The sequence below is a fragment of the Aureococcus anophagefferens genome (genome assembly GCF_000186865.1).
Source record: "Aureococcus anophagefferens unplaced genomic scaffold AURANscaffold_39, whole genome shotgun sequence".
NCBI lineage: Eukaryota > Pelagophyceae > Pelagomonadales > Pelagomonadaceae > Aureococcus > Aureococcus anophagefferens.
Window position 1 is genome coordinate 177677 of NW_008705596.1, and position 14661 is coordinate 192337.

At 49.8% G+C, this 14661-nt stretch overlaps 2 protein-coding genes across 2 annotated transcripts; both read right to left on the minus strand.

Annotated features, from left to right (window-relative positions):
* Positions 1-3: 3 nt before the first annotated feature.
* Positions 4-2688, minus strand: AURANDRAFT_39138 (hypothetical protein; the record flags this gene model as incomplete). Its single annotated transcript, XM_009042911.1, has 4 exons — positions 4-2282; positions 2340-2398; positions 2447-2505; positions 2549-2688. The coding sequence occupies 4 exons, from the start codon at positions 2595-2597 to the stop codon at positions 137-139; spliced, it is 2313 nt and encodes a 770-aa protein (XP_009041159.1).
* A 7410-nt stretch (positions 2689-10098) lies between these two features.
* AURANDRAFT_55333 (hypothetical protein) lies at positions 10099-11854 on the minus strand (the record flags this gene model as incomplete). The annotated part of the gene is made up of 4 exons (XM_009042910.1): positions 10099-10831; positions 10894-11312; positions 11365-11521; positions 11568-11854. The coding sequence occupies 4 exons, from the start codon at positions 11852-11854 to the stop codon at positions 10510-10512; spliced, it is 1185 nt and encodes a 394-aa protein (XP_009041158.1).
* Positions 11855-14661: the final 2807 nt, after the last annotated feature.

A 14661-nucleotide genomic window follows, 5' to 3' on the forward strand; every position in this document is an offset into this window, starting at 1 on the left:
GATAAGCGTCTAGAAATTGGAAGATAGTGCCAAGGTGTGGTCGTATCGAACCACAATTACGTCCATCGTTCAGCCTATGATTGGTTGAGAGTTTCTGGGAATTCTGACTCAAATGTGAGCATGGACTCAAATTTGCCTACCCTTGAACAACACCTATGTAGGCCTCTAGGATGCCTTCGCGCAAAGCAGTCATATATTCGATTAATTCGTCATCATCACCTGAAACCTTGGTCCTGGCAGCTTGCTCGAGCATCTGAAGCGCTGAAGGCAGATACTTCACGAAATTTCCACTGATTGCGAGCGCAATATCGCCGAAGCAGGATAGCACAGCAGGTTTGACTTGGCGATTGAGTGCAGGATTTTGTAGATTCTCAAGCAAGCATCGGACAATCTCATCACAGTACGGTAGTAACTGAATTTCGAGGGCACGACATATATCACCTGTAGTACCAACAGCAGCCGAGCATACTTGCCACTCAGCATAGTTACGCAGCCCTTTGACTAGAAGTGGAAAAAAGTCTACCATGTACTTTTCAAACTCTCTGTCAATCGTAGATGCTACAGCCCCAATTGCCATGAAAGCTTCCTCGGATGCAACAGCATTCTGATTATTCAATACTTTAAACAATAATGTCATTGTATGATCGCAAAATGGCATAATGTCTTTGTCAATGCCACGTGTGATTACCTGTACAACACTGCAAAGAAGGCTTTGTAACTGATCGCGTTCGTCTTTATCGTCCTGCGATACGATCGCCATGGAAAACGTGGCATGTAGGCGCTGTAGGACAACCTGCAGGACTTGGACAACAATAGGCCGTGTATCTGGCGCATGATTCTGAATCAACATGTTCACTGCCTCATAAGCTTGGCCACGGAGGTTATGGTCCTGCCAGTCACCACGCTCTGTTGCTGCAAGAAGCTGTGTCAGTAGGGGATGGAAAAATGGCGAGAGCGCATTCGTCTCTCCGTGTTTGGGCGCATGCTCAAAAGCCTGTGCGAGATTGTGTATGGCAAAGCAAGCCTGAGCTGCAACTCGTGATGAGTCATGCAATGCGCCACTGAGCCGTTCGATAAGAGGTTGGAGGTACCCTTGTGGAATTCGTTGTGCGTGGAGCTCACAAATCCGCGCTAGGGTCCAAGCTGTCGTATCTTTAACTAGCACGTGTTCGTCATTCAGCGCATGTACAAGAACCGGCATTGCTGTCTGTACTGGTCCGGCGAGTGTTTCAGGTTTGGGCCCCTCAAGGATCTGACCAAAGGCCATAATACTTGCTTCACGCCGCCGCCATTCCGCATGCAGTATATTTGCCTCGACGAAGGCAAGTACATCAGCTACCAAAGCATCACCTACTGTCTGGGCGACAAGGCCAAGGCAGATGGCACCAGCCGCACTAATATTCCAGGCATCTTCATCAGCATTCTCATCTTGCTTGACAAGGGTCGATTGAAGCAACACGGGGACCACATGAGCTGCTGCTGCGTGCACGTATTGTGCGCATTCTCGTCGAGGTCCTTGGGAGGTCCGAGAATCTTCATTCTCTTCGATAATCTCCATCTCTTCCTCGCACAGCGTCGACCAGAATTCAATCGCCATCATCGATACTTGCTCTTCTTTGTCCTGCTGTATCGCTGTTAGTGTCAATGTGAATAGCGCTTCGATGTATTGCGGTAATTTTTCGTAGTACAGAGATGCTACCCGAGCAAGTGACTCAAATGCGGTAACACGCAATCTCTCGTTCAGACTCTTTGTCGCACTGCAAACGACCTGCATGATCATTGTGCGTTCTGCTTCGTTATCAAAGTTGTGCCTTGTGAAAATCAAACTATTCAACAGGGCTTGAGCCGCCGCAACTCTCACCGCATCAATGCGATCTTCACGCATACCATCCACAATGGCTGTCAGTATCTGGTTTGTCTCCAGTTGATCCACTGACTCATCTTCCAGTTCTTCGCACATGTAACCAAGTGTCTCAAGTGTCGCGGTTTTAAGTAGATCACCATCTACAACCTCCACCGCTGTCATATTCTTCAACAAATGGCCGAGCAGTTCTGGCCATTGTTTTCCCTGTAATTCGATTGCGCCTATCTTTGCCACAACCTGTGCACCGGTGTGAGCTGCTCCGAGAGCAGGTGACTTCAGTGCATTTAAACATGCTGCTTTAATCTGTAGCCTTGAATTGACATCTACGACCGTGTACCAGCGCCTTTTCTTTTCAGCGGCAGTATTGGCATCCCTCGCAGACAACAAATTCTTCAAGTGAAGGCCCGCAAGTTGACGCCTAAGGAGATGAGGGATGACGTTTATTACAATTGAAAGAACAGCGATCATCTCTTACGAACTTTCATTGTGGCCCTCCCCTGCGAGCTCGTTGGCAAGGCCGATCATGAATTGAGGCTAAAAGGAATTCGATCACCACGGAGTACGAGAAACCAGGAATCTCACCAGGGATTGTGCTTCCCAATGCGCAAGTTGCTGCTCCGCCAAGTTCCTCACGTTAAGGTCTAAGTAGCGAGAATAACTTGAACGCTTTGAATGCAGAGATACCTTGGCTTTGCGCGTTAAGCAGAATCGTGCCAAGATCCATACCGCTCATCGGTCACTAGGACAGCCCCTGATCTGTGTCCCGGCCCGGCGATCACTTGATCAATCTAGCGAGACAGTTTGTCCACAACTCTAAAAAACCGCAGTGGACCCAGGAGGCACCCACGGACAAAAGATCCGACGGCATCCCCCAGTGGGTGGGTGGGCCCGGGGGTCGGGTTTCAAAAATCCAAAGTGCACTTAAAGGGTACTTATAACGCGCGCGCGCGCATGTGGAGGCCGCGCGCGTCCCGCGTCCCGCGTCGCACCGGGAGTCGGGATTAGGTGCCATGGGGCACGGCGGTGTCCTCGTCGAGTCGGGCCGCGCCCGGCGTTTGTCGGCGGGCCCGCGGCCGCACAGTTGCGACTCCTGCAGCGGCACCGGCGACTCCCGGTCGAACCGCGGCGCCGCGCGGTCCCACGCGCGCGGTGTGGCAATTCAGCGATCGCCCAGCGGCGCGTGGCGCGGCAACCAACGACAAAGGAGCTCGTTGATTGGTCGCCGGCGGGAGGTGGGTAATGCATGTTCATATGGTGAGCGTAATTAAACATGGGGCTCCCGCTGAAAAACACCTCTCATGGCATGATGCGTGCATCTGAATCTAAGTTGGCCGATGTCAGGTCCCATTTTCTGAACTCCTCCGCCTTTGGCTCGATGTAACATACTTGATCCGCGTTCTCTCTCCTTTGGGCGCCGGCTAATCGAAGATAACTTAAAATGTTCGACTAACAAGTCTTCTTTTTTCATATGCGCGAGCTCGGCGCAGATTTTTTGTGTCTCGCCGGCCATCGATAGCACGCCACGAGGTGATTTATGCCATCGATAGCACGGGCGCGCGGCGAGCGTCATTCCTGCCATCGTGGCCGAGCTAGCTAAACGATAGCGGCCGCGGTGCTACATTCTACCGGCGCTGGAACTCGTCTATCGACCGATCCCCGTTGGCAGACAACAGCTATTTTGTTCTCGCGTACCCCATACGATATTAAGTGAGTTGGGATCTCTCCAAGTCTCAAAGAGGAGGAAGTTTCGAAAGAAAGAAATCCGAGCTATCAACGACCAAATCAGTGCTATGAAAACATCCCATACCAAACCTCAACACCTTCGTCATTGCTTCCAGGCAGATTCGCACGGCTTTGCAAATCCAAGCTCCCTTTCTGTCAGGTCAGACTTTGAAGTCATCGGAGAGGGCAGTGAGAAGATATATTCGAGTGGTCGATTTAAAGGGGAGCAAATTTACAGTACTATTGACCCACTTCAATTCCTGGACATGCGACCACATACAATCTCAGGGCCACTGGGTGGGAGAAGACTCGGCAAAAAATGCGTGCAAGCACGTCGAGAAACAAAATCGTTCAAAAACACTGTTGCATCAACATTTGATCGATGCCTTGTGGCCCGGTTCGTAGAAGCCAATACATCTTTTCCCTGTTCTATCAATAGGAAGAACCCTCCGATGAGTGTGTTGCCGTCAAGCTCCGATCACGGAGGGCAACCAACGACGCCATCAAACTTCGCCCGGGGAGCATCATTTAGTGAAATCATCGATGGATCCGAAATTCACGGCCAATCTCGTGTTGAGCTCCACGGAGTGAATTCGCGCAAAACTAGAATCCGGCGACTTCTACTTGCAGTTCAAGTGCTCGATGTCTATGTGGACAAGCTCGCTTTTAGGGCCATCCGCTGGCAACGGACCAAGGAAGATCACGACCGTGTTGGTACATCAGGCTGGGTTGGTTGCGGTACCATGGCTCTAGACGGACAAGGCGGCGACGCGAGATACCATGAGGATGACAAAGCGCCCAATAATGAAAAAGCTCGTCGCTGGCGACCCAAAGATATGATTACTTCATCAAGCGAGATATCAAACTCGACAAATTCGATTTCTTCGTTAATTGATCAACGCTGCCTCCATCAATTTTTTGGCGTCTGTGGCCGCGTTACCTCCGAGGATAGAACCACCAAGAATAAATCCAAATACGTACGCATGCTGCCTTCTTTGCAATCCCATAGTAGCAAGCCATCAGTGTCAGACCGCGTGTGCATCATCAATCGCTTTGCTCGAAGCATGGTGCGCGAATTAGCCCAGGTGACCTCAATCCAGGCTGCGGGTGCTGAAAATGCAGAGAGGAGTGACCTAATTCCAGAGGCCCACACCTGGAGACCAGAAGATAACACCAGCTCTAGCACTGCTCTGGTTGTGACAAGGCACACGCTTCTATCTACACTGGCACTGACTGGGAAAGCGGAGAGCCCATACGTCCAGCGTGCGCGTTCATCGAGTAGCTTGCAGCACCAGCTGACGGCCGAACTGCGCTGGCAGGCTGCTATGTGTATGACTCGTTCAAAGCTCGCTGATGTTTCTGAGCGATATGCTGCCATGCTGACTTGCAAACGAATCGAGACTGCGAGTAAATCCCGTGCAAGCGAGGCGATTCGTGTTCACCGTATCCAACTCGCAAGGCAGCGTGCTGCGTATGAGGCTGCCCTTTGCGAGACAATAGCCAGTCTATTCTCCGATAGAGTTCTGTCCCCCGGGGTGCAACAATCACTGACTATTGTGCCTTTCTCACGTCAGACGGCACCTGGGGTGACTACATTACCGCACCCAGCTATCACTATCAACTCAATAGGAAATACTGAAGCCAGTGGCAACATGCTTAGTACTTCTGAGAACACATCTGATCGATTATTTTCACTACCATCTTTATCAGCATCACAGGTTGAGATAGAAAGCTCTGCTGTGCTCTCACATGAATACATGCTTGTTGCATGTGCAACTTCCCTACTTGCCGACATAAGGCGTCATGAAGCAAGGTGTGACTTCAGATCACTCGCCGTGGGGATGCTGCCAGCCCACAATAGAAAGTACAGGTGGGTAGAAAAATGTGCCACGCCCGCCCACGCTGGTCTCGAAAATGGCGGGCAGGCGTCAAGTCAAGGAGAGAACGGAAGCGGGAAACATGACTCGTATTTAGGCACGGAACAAGCGCACAGCGCGTCTCAGATCAAAACCATAACAGAATCGAGAATCGCGCAGAAGCAAGGACCCGAATGCAACATCCTATGTCAGAGATGCTCGGCAGTCCATAGTGTTGGTGATAAAGTCGAAGCCCAGTTCGGCAGAGGTCATATTTGGTTCTTTGGTCGTGTCACCAGGTTCCATAAAGGCGCTGTAGCTTATGATGTCAAGTATGATGACGGTGACTTTGATCTTGCACTTCCAGGGCGTTTTATTCGTGTCCCTTGGACAATTGATCATTCCCTCAAAATTGCAGGCAAACTTGCAAACACGTCCAAGGGCGATAATTATGTTTCAGTACAAGAGATCGTTGATCCACCTGATGATTTTGCGTCGGATGATCATTTAGCAACACTTCTGATTCCAAAACATAGCATGGCTATTCTAGAAGCCTCTGTTGGTCATTGTACATCCATGGTAGCATCCGCTTCTAGAGATTTGACGACAAATCCCACCAATTCCTCTACTGACACTCATCTTGCATCTAACGAATCTCTGGATGATGTCGTGCGTTCCCTGCAAGTCTCAATCGCTGATTTTGCCCCCCCCCCACTTCATGTACTACAATCAAACGAGGAACCTGAAGCACCTCATCGTTCAGCAGAGCTTTGTCCGTATTTAGATTGCAAACATCACCACCATGCTCTTAAAACTGTGGAAGACGAGTTGCAGTGTGAACTTGATTCAGCCGAGGCGCAAATCAATTCGAAACATAGACAGGCTTCTGAGGTCCACCCGGTTGAATGCGCAATAGACAAATTACTTGAGCAGACGATCACATTTGAGGTTGGGTCGCTTCTTGGCAGAGCTCTCGACTCGCTTTGCTATGACCATTTGGAACACGCGGAAAGCACCAATGGCGGTGCTGCTCTCTTTGACTCGCTCGACGTCAATCCGAATTTTCCGAATTTGCGAGCAGACCACCCTGTAGATATGCTTCAACCGATGGGGGCAGTCTCTGACTGTCTCCATCAAAGAGAGTTTAATGCAAACCTGATTGAGAAACAGGAAAACGTCTCTGTAGGGGGTTCATTCTCCTCACTTGTATTTAGAGCATCTTTAAAGGGGAGCGTTTCCCCATGTGCGAGAAGCGTTTCGACCTGGCCGTTTGAGTGTCTAGGAAATCTCAACGGTGATGCAGTTGTCGTTGTTTCACGAGGATATGTTGCCGAAAAAAATCATAGTGCTCGCTCTCGCAGCGACGATGAAAAACTTTCAGATGAATACGCTAAATTAATCGGCCTCAGTTCATACGATTATGTCGAAGCAGCTGAAGTGAGAAAATTCTTGATCTTGCACACATTTCTGCGAAAAAAAGCCGCGCCGCCAGTGAAGCAAATAAAGCTAGACCACAGCACAGTTGTCAAGAACATCGTCAATTATGATCTTGTAGAGGAAGTCTATCCCGGTACCGCGTTCCCCCTACGAAGTGCTGCTGAAACACATGCATCTAACGAAGTATGCGAACCTTGCGCTCAAGAGCTATCGGCATTCCGTTCAACGGGGAGCAAACATTCTGAGATTATGGATACAGACACTGGTATCAGAGAGGCCAGAATTTATCAAGCCCCAAACTTACATGATAGTTTGATTCAAGATCAACAACTGGCTTTCCCTCTACAAGTTTCGAAGTCTCCGAATTGGGAGTCCGCACGGCAGGTGCAAAACCCGAAAGAGCTTAGCTTCAGGTTGTTGTGCAATGCGCCAACGCCGCTTGCACGTCATGATGCAATGTTCCTGGATCCACTCCTTTGTGATAATTCAATGTTGTTGCGTATTGGCGAATATGATGTCATCGAGAGCGCTAGCCAGGTTGATGCACGATGGGATAAAGCTAATCGGGGTGCGGAATCAGTTTCCAACCCAAAAAGTGCTGACTTCATGATGGCCGAAACTTTCCACCGATTGCTCATGGAAAGCTTTGCCGCAGCATGTGAATTTGAGCCCAGTTGGATAGGTCGGAACTATGATCCAATCGTTTCGGCCGATTTCTTTGATGCAGTTCTCTTCAATGATGAGCTTGGCGTTTACGACTTTGCGCCATCGCGCGAGAAGGGACTAGTGTCACCAATACAACCAGATTCTTCCATGCTGGAGCACTCTGATTGTGATTGGTCCACGGCTGTCGGTGCTTACGCCGCATGGCTCGTCTCTGGTGGCGAGGAATCGAAGGCACTTGCCTATGACCTCGCTGATGCAGCAAATCAAAGTGCTCGTGAACTCGCGTCAAGTCTTCTCGAAATATTTATTGATATGGAGCAGCACTGTGATGCCTCGGCTCTTAATTTTTTTGTAATCTCTCCAAAAGTGGATAGGCTATCCCTCAAAGGCACTTTGGAGCAAGCCCAAATACATCGCCACGCTGTTTTTGATGCGCTTGCTGAGCTTTTCATCGAGAGATGCTGCATACAAAGCAGCCCGGTTGCAGTTGCATGTTCGAATTGGTTCAAACATCCTGGTTTTGCTGGGCAACCCTTCCAGCCAAAAGAGGTGGCCCTTGCCAATGCTGCGAGAATGGTCTCGAGTTCTGAAATTCTCACCGGGAACCTAAGCATAGATGCAGTCATTCTTCTGAATGAGGACCAAATAAGAGCACAGGAACTCCAGATATGCGTCCAACTCTCTGATACGTTGGTCAAGAAACTTCTTCAGGCCACTATCGCTCTTCATGCTCCCATCTTGAGGCTACAGCCTGAAAGACACGGAAAAGGAGCACAAGAACCGATTGCTGATTCCGCGAGTAAGCTATCGCGGGTGGATGCATTGACCTAGGACCTCGCTCACAGCTGCTGCATCACGGGTGCTCGTGTTCGTTAAATACCAGTTCCAAACGCGTGTCCAAGGCCTTGGTCCTTCGTACACCACCCAAGCAACGACACGATTAGAAGGGCCACTGGTACAGAGCCAGGGTCTAAGAATTCCCTCCTTTGATACAGGGTATTCCGATGGGAGTCCAACTGTTATTATAGCACTGGCGTTTAAGTATGACCAGGCTCGGGGGATGGGGGAATGATGTAGAGAGATAGAGGTTTCTGCCCTCATCTTATTGCTGGGGTGGCTGCGCCATCCAGTCTGGAACTGCATCATCATCCTCGACATTTCTGATATAATGGCGTTGACCCTGGTAACATTCTGTGCTGCTAGCTTCTTTTTCAGTGCTAGGTAAGAACTAAAGGCCACCGCATCCGGCGGAAGCTCCATAACACCCCCCTGCTTACCAAGCACGGAGCGCGAGCTAAAACGAAGAGCGCGAACAGATAAGCCGCGCGGGCAGCGACTTTCACGGAGATGGACGCGCAAGGGCAACCATAACCTAGAGAGAAATACCCCAAACTACGGTAATAAGGGACGTTGATGTTAACGTTACGGGGAAGTGATAGAGAGGGAGCAGGCTAGTGTAAATCATGATTATGGGGATGATGGTGGATCACAAAGGTACTCAATTCAGATAGATCCCTTTTGCAAGTTCACTATACTGACTACGAGGAATTCCCTTTTCAGGTTCAGCCCCGCAACTCCCCTTAGCATAAACCGTGGAGAATTAAAGTACGACCCGGAGGGGAGAGGAGGGGCCTAACTAGGGATACTCTCATGTTTCTCTAACTAAGGAAAACTCTCTAGCTGCCTTGGTGTTAACCAGGCTGAGAGCCCGCGCTAGTGACCCTACTTGAGTAGGCTACTAGGGGAGTGTGGACAGTGACATCTACTTAGTGCTTAGTTGAAGGGCTTTACAATTTTTTGACATTGGCTAGAGCTATTCTCTTCGATAGATATTACCTGCCAAATCTAGCTCAACTTACGACCAGTGCGCTGTGGCACTCCATGTGTGTGCCCGGCGATCTTACTGTCCTACCAGAGTCACCCCCGCTGCGGCTGCCCCCACACACAAAGCCGCCCTTAGGCGGCTGCTACTTGGCGCCAGGAGCGCATGCAAAGGACCCTCATGGTTCCAGCGGCTTTTATGCTGCTACGTTTGGAAAGAAGCAAGCGTGTCTAGACATCGCTCGCTTGTTCTAGTTTGAAGGTCTCAAGTTCCTGCTTGAACTGTTCATTCTTGCGAGCACGCTGCCTGTCCAGAGCTGCCTGTTGTTTTGCGCTTTCGAGTCTTGCACTACGCTCACGACGAACCTAATCATAAAAATAGCACAAACAGAAGTGTTAGCGAGGACATGTGGAGCGCACAGCCTCTGTCACAATAGGCTGGTCCTCATGGTTCCGTTCATGGGGCGTACGACCCCAGGCAAACGACCTCGTTTGAACGACCGTGCTATTCAGGGTCTCACAAGAGTCGCCATGGCTTGCATCTCGGGGGGGGGGGGGGTGTGCGGTCAAAGTTCTTTTGGAGGAACCAAGAAATTCCAAGCCACCACAGTAGGTAGAATTGCCAAAGTTGTGACTGACTCTCGATAAGCTCTGTTGCTTCCGCGGTGGGAGTTGCTCCATCAGTAGTGGGCTCTTACCCCCCCTAGCATCTGGTCGCATTCTATCACGATTATTTGGACGTGCAGGTAATGTGGCTGTTAAATCGTGAATTGATTTATCTTGGCTGGACCGGGCGGTCCTTGGAGGTGGAGCACCACGAGGTCGTGCTGTTGGAGGCCGACCTGGAAAATGTTTGTCTGCGCCTGCGAATTGTGCCGCTGCCTTCTTGCAGATGAACATGGTTACTAGTGTCTCGTAGTCGTCACCAACTTGCATAGTGCTCGTAGAGTTGCTGGGTTTGGATAGATTATCTTCTGTCTTGTCACTGGAAGGCTTATATGTCCCCTTCGTAAAATGTTCGTTAGGCAAGCTTCGTTTAACATGCGCTGCGTTCACATCCTCACTTGGAGGCAGTCGAAATGATTCCAACTGAAAGCCTCGCGCAGCATCAGCGTCGTCACCTGTTGGTGGCTTGTATTGAATTTATAACGGAAGCGCGTTACCTAGGAGTCCAGTGGCTTGTCGTGCTAGTGTTTGATCTGCCGCCTCTTCAACCGAGTGAATTTGATCCATTGTAGCGAACGGAACGCCAGCTCGTAGCGGCGTAGACTCACGTTGTGGAACCTCGGGTGGTGCATTCTGGCGCTCAAGAAGCCCCTGGGCACCAGCCGCAATGGCTTCCGCAGATGCACCATTTGCCACGACAAATGGATACTCTAGTAGCTGATTGGCAGTTGGGCGATTGTTCATGTCCCTTGAAAATGTTGCCAGAAGAAGATTACGAAGGTGATCGGAGAGCGCAGACCTGGGTAATAATCATCAGGTGAGGCTATGCCTCAGTTCATGTTTGGCACTGAGTGGGCTTGCGGCATGGGTGGGGGGGCTTGTGCATTGGCGATATGAAACATCAGTGCGGCAGGTGTTCCAAGTTGGAGGCTCTTCCAAGGAGGCTGCCCGGTGACCATTTGCAGAATAGTGCACCCAACGCTCCAGATGTCGGCCTTCCTCCCATGGCCTGTTTGCATGATAACCTCGGGCGCCATAAAATATGGCGTCCCACGGAGTGAGTGATTTTCGTTGCCCATCGTACCCATCGAGTCCATTCGTTTTGAACTACCAAAGTCTGCGAGCTTAATTGTGCCACGATCGTCGACCAAGATGTTTGCTGCTTTAATGTCGCGGTGGATAACCTGCTGCTCGTGCAGGTAGTCAAGACCAACAAGCAATTGCGCGACGTATTTGCGCACGATAGCCTCTGAAAGCTTTCCGAATTTAGTCACAAGTGCCTGTGAACACGTGTAGAGGGCATAAACCGTCAAGACCGCGCTGTTGCTGGACCTGTATGGAACCGCCAGGTACCCATTCGGTGAAAATGTAGAGTGTCTGATCATCATCAGAGACATCTGTACCGAGGTAAGTGACGATGTTAGGATGATGTAAAGAACGGAGAAGTTCGATTTCTTCCTGCATCTGGGCGAGCTCCTCTAGATCTTGCCTAAAACCCATATACTGACGTCTCACTTCGCTATGCGGATACGGACTGGTTATTTGTGAACAAGATTTCTTTCACAGCTATGATAGCGCCTGTATCTTCTTCGAGACCAAGATAGACCCGTCCGTTAGCCCCAGTTCCGATCAGATCTCCTTTGCGCCAGGAAATGCGCTCCGTCGATTGCTTCTCACGTTCCGTCTTCAAGATGGCGGAAGAAGAAGATGTAATCACTTCAGAATGCGAGGGTGATGGTGCAGGTTGGAGCGGCGCGTTGCTTGGCACTCTTGTATTGATTACCTCTGTTTCGATTTTGCTCGAAGAAGTGGTACACCCCATTATAAAGAAGGGGAAAGTATCTTTGCGAGAAATTACCGTAGTTTAGAGATAAGCCGTACCGCTCGCCACGACGATGATCAAATCCGATGCGAATAGTGACTGGTATACATTTTTATTGCGGTTATCATCATGAGCCAACGATCTCAGGATCTTCGATTACGTCCTTCAGTTTCTCAAATCCACAGAGTGGGATGCAGCCGTTATGGGTTTCATTGACAATAACTGCGCTATATTTGTGAACGATGAAGAGAATAAGTTTGAATACTCGAATACTCATAGAGATTTCGTAGCGACTGTGGAGGACATTATCGATGAGCAGCTCGGAAGAATCGGGATAACCGTTGATCAGTTTGTGGTAGCCTGTGAGAAAGCACGTAATAGCCGTGACATCAATCGTGAGGTGAGTGTGGGTACCAGATACTCGTCCCTACATCTCGCGGCAGGTCTACGAGCAAATGGTGGCTATGGATGATTTTCTTACGTTCAAAAAACTGATGGTCAAACGCAATGTCGAGTTAGGGTATGAGGCCTTGCAGGAACTCCAAAAGGAGCTAGTACCTATTCTTGCGCCAGCAACCGAACAGGAGGCAGAAATACAATTCCAACGTGCAGTGAAGGAGTCAGAGGATGAGGCATTTGAGCCTATGTCAAGGCCCGGGCTCGAGGTTGTCGAATCTCGCGAGGAGAAGGATCAAGGTTATGTTGTGGATAAAGATCTTCGTGCGGCAATAGATCAAAATCTTATGGAGATGGAATTGCTACACAAACGAGAAGAAATGGAGCAACTTGAGTTGGAACAGGTCACCCCCGTAACAACCACGTATGAATTGTGATGATAAACACGTAGGCAATAGCAGAATCCCTTGCGATAGAGTCAGAACGTATACAGGGCCTAGGAAGACATGAATGTGAGATCAAGCAGAAATTGCCCGAAATCGGTAAAGCTGAGAAAAAGAAAGAGCCAGGTGGACTTCCAGACAGCGAATGCGGACACCATGATGCAAGCATCCCCTTACTTGCAGAATCAAAATTGCGCCCAAGAGAGAACAAAGAGGATGCCGTTCAACAAAAATACAACGCTAGCGAGGCGGAGCAAACCCAGGCCGTAGAGAGCCGCGAGGCTTTTCCTAAGCGTGTGTCTGATGAGGAATACGATGAAAAATATGGCTCACGGAGAGCGGACAGAGCCAATGACCAAAAGAATGACATCCCCAACGTGCTTCAATCAAACAACCCTGTAATGACGACGAGCGCAAAGACAAAGCTCCCATCGATTCTCGAGCTTGAAGATGATATGCGTAGAAAACGACAAGCCGCAGAGCAGGCCTTTAGGCGCAATCAAGCTCTACTTCTGGAGCGTCGTACACAAAAGCGCGAAATGCAAGCACAAGCTGGCGTAACATCCGATGATATTGTAAGACGACAATTCAAGCTCCAGGAACAGCGAGATCGGATCCTCGCAAAGAAGAATGCAGAGCGCAACGACGAGGTACTTAAGGCTCGCAAAGAAAACGTGCAGACTAGACCTTCATTACCAAGTCGTAACTCCCGCTGTGATAGCATGAAAGCGAACTCCGATGAGGCTCAATCTCAAATAGGGCACAAGTCTGATGATAGACGTGCGATGATGCGTATTGCGCTAGCACGTCGAATGAAGCAAGATCTCCTGGAGTCTGAAGAGGAGCGCTTGCGAAAGATGCAAAGTGAACAGTTTACTGAGCTCGACCGCAAACTTCGGCTCGTTGAACAACTCCGCGATGAAAACAGAATCAAGGAGGTGCAATTAAGTGATGCGATCGCTATCCAGCAAAAAGAGCGATTCAAAAATATTCAGATATCTGCGGCAAAGTTATCCAACGAAAGCAGCAACTGAACCTTCCGTTTCTTTTGCGTTGTTTTGACTGAGCTGCTTTGAAGTACGCTTACAAGAGGGTCAGTAAAAGATAAGCAGTGAGCCACTATACAAAATCCATGTCTTTTTTATCCACTGCCGAGCCCACTGCTTGAATACGGGGAGTTTTGCCTTGGATGCGATGTGATTATAGTTGGCGATAGCGCGCTCGGCGATAGTTGAGCTGCCTAGCCAATGCCCTGTGTGCCATCGGACTGGAGCAGGACGGAAAAAACGGTGTTTCCCAGGACACCGCACCATGGTCATTTAAGTGGACTGTGCGGATCATGACCCTCGCCTCTAGTTACCAAACTTGAAAATCGCTGGGTGTGGTAATTCACCTGTAGTTCCCAGTAACTACCACGGTAGAGAGAGGCTAGGTGGTGTAACTAGGGCAGTACGAGGGCAGTATCGTACATTGCAGTTCTGGATCAGGGCAGAGTAATCTCCATTCAGAATACTACGACGCGGCGAAAGCACGCGAAGAACAGACGGATAGGCCAGTATGAGGGTCCCAGCATAGGGAGGATAGCATAGTCCCGAGTTAGGGTAGCATAGCCCAAGGCGCGGAATGCAGCTCCCTGAACTTCAGCACTTTTGTTGAAGTTAAATCTTGCGATTTCCTGACCCGAACCAGCGACCGCGCGCAAAAAGTCATCGCAAACGTGCAATTAACGCGTGAGTATCATCGAGCTTGCTTTGATACGAGCATAACCCAATTTTGGCCGTGATTTCAGCCCGCGGACCTCCGCGACACCGCGCCCGCGCGCGCGGTCGACGTACAGCCTCTATGGACGACTAATGACTCTGGCTCCGCCGGCCGGAATTCGATGATTGATCTCTATTAATTAATTTCCTCTGGGCGTCTCTAGATGTACGTTGATCGGGACACTCCCAAGTGGACGGAAACTAGTAT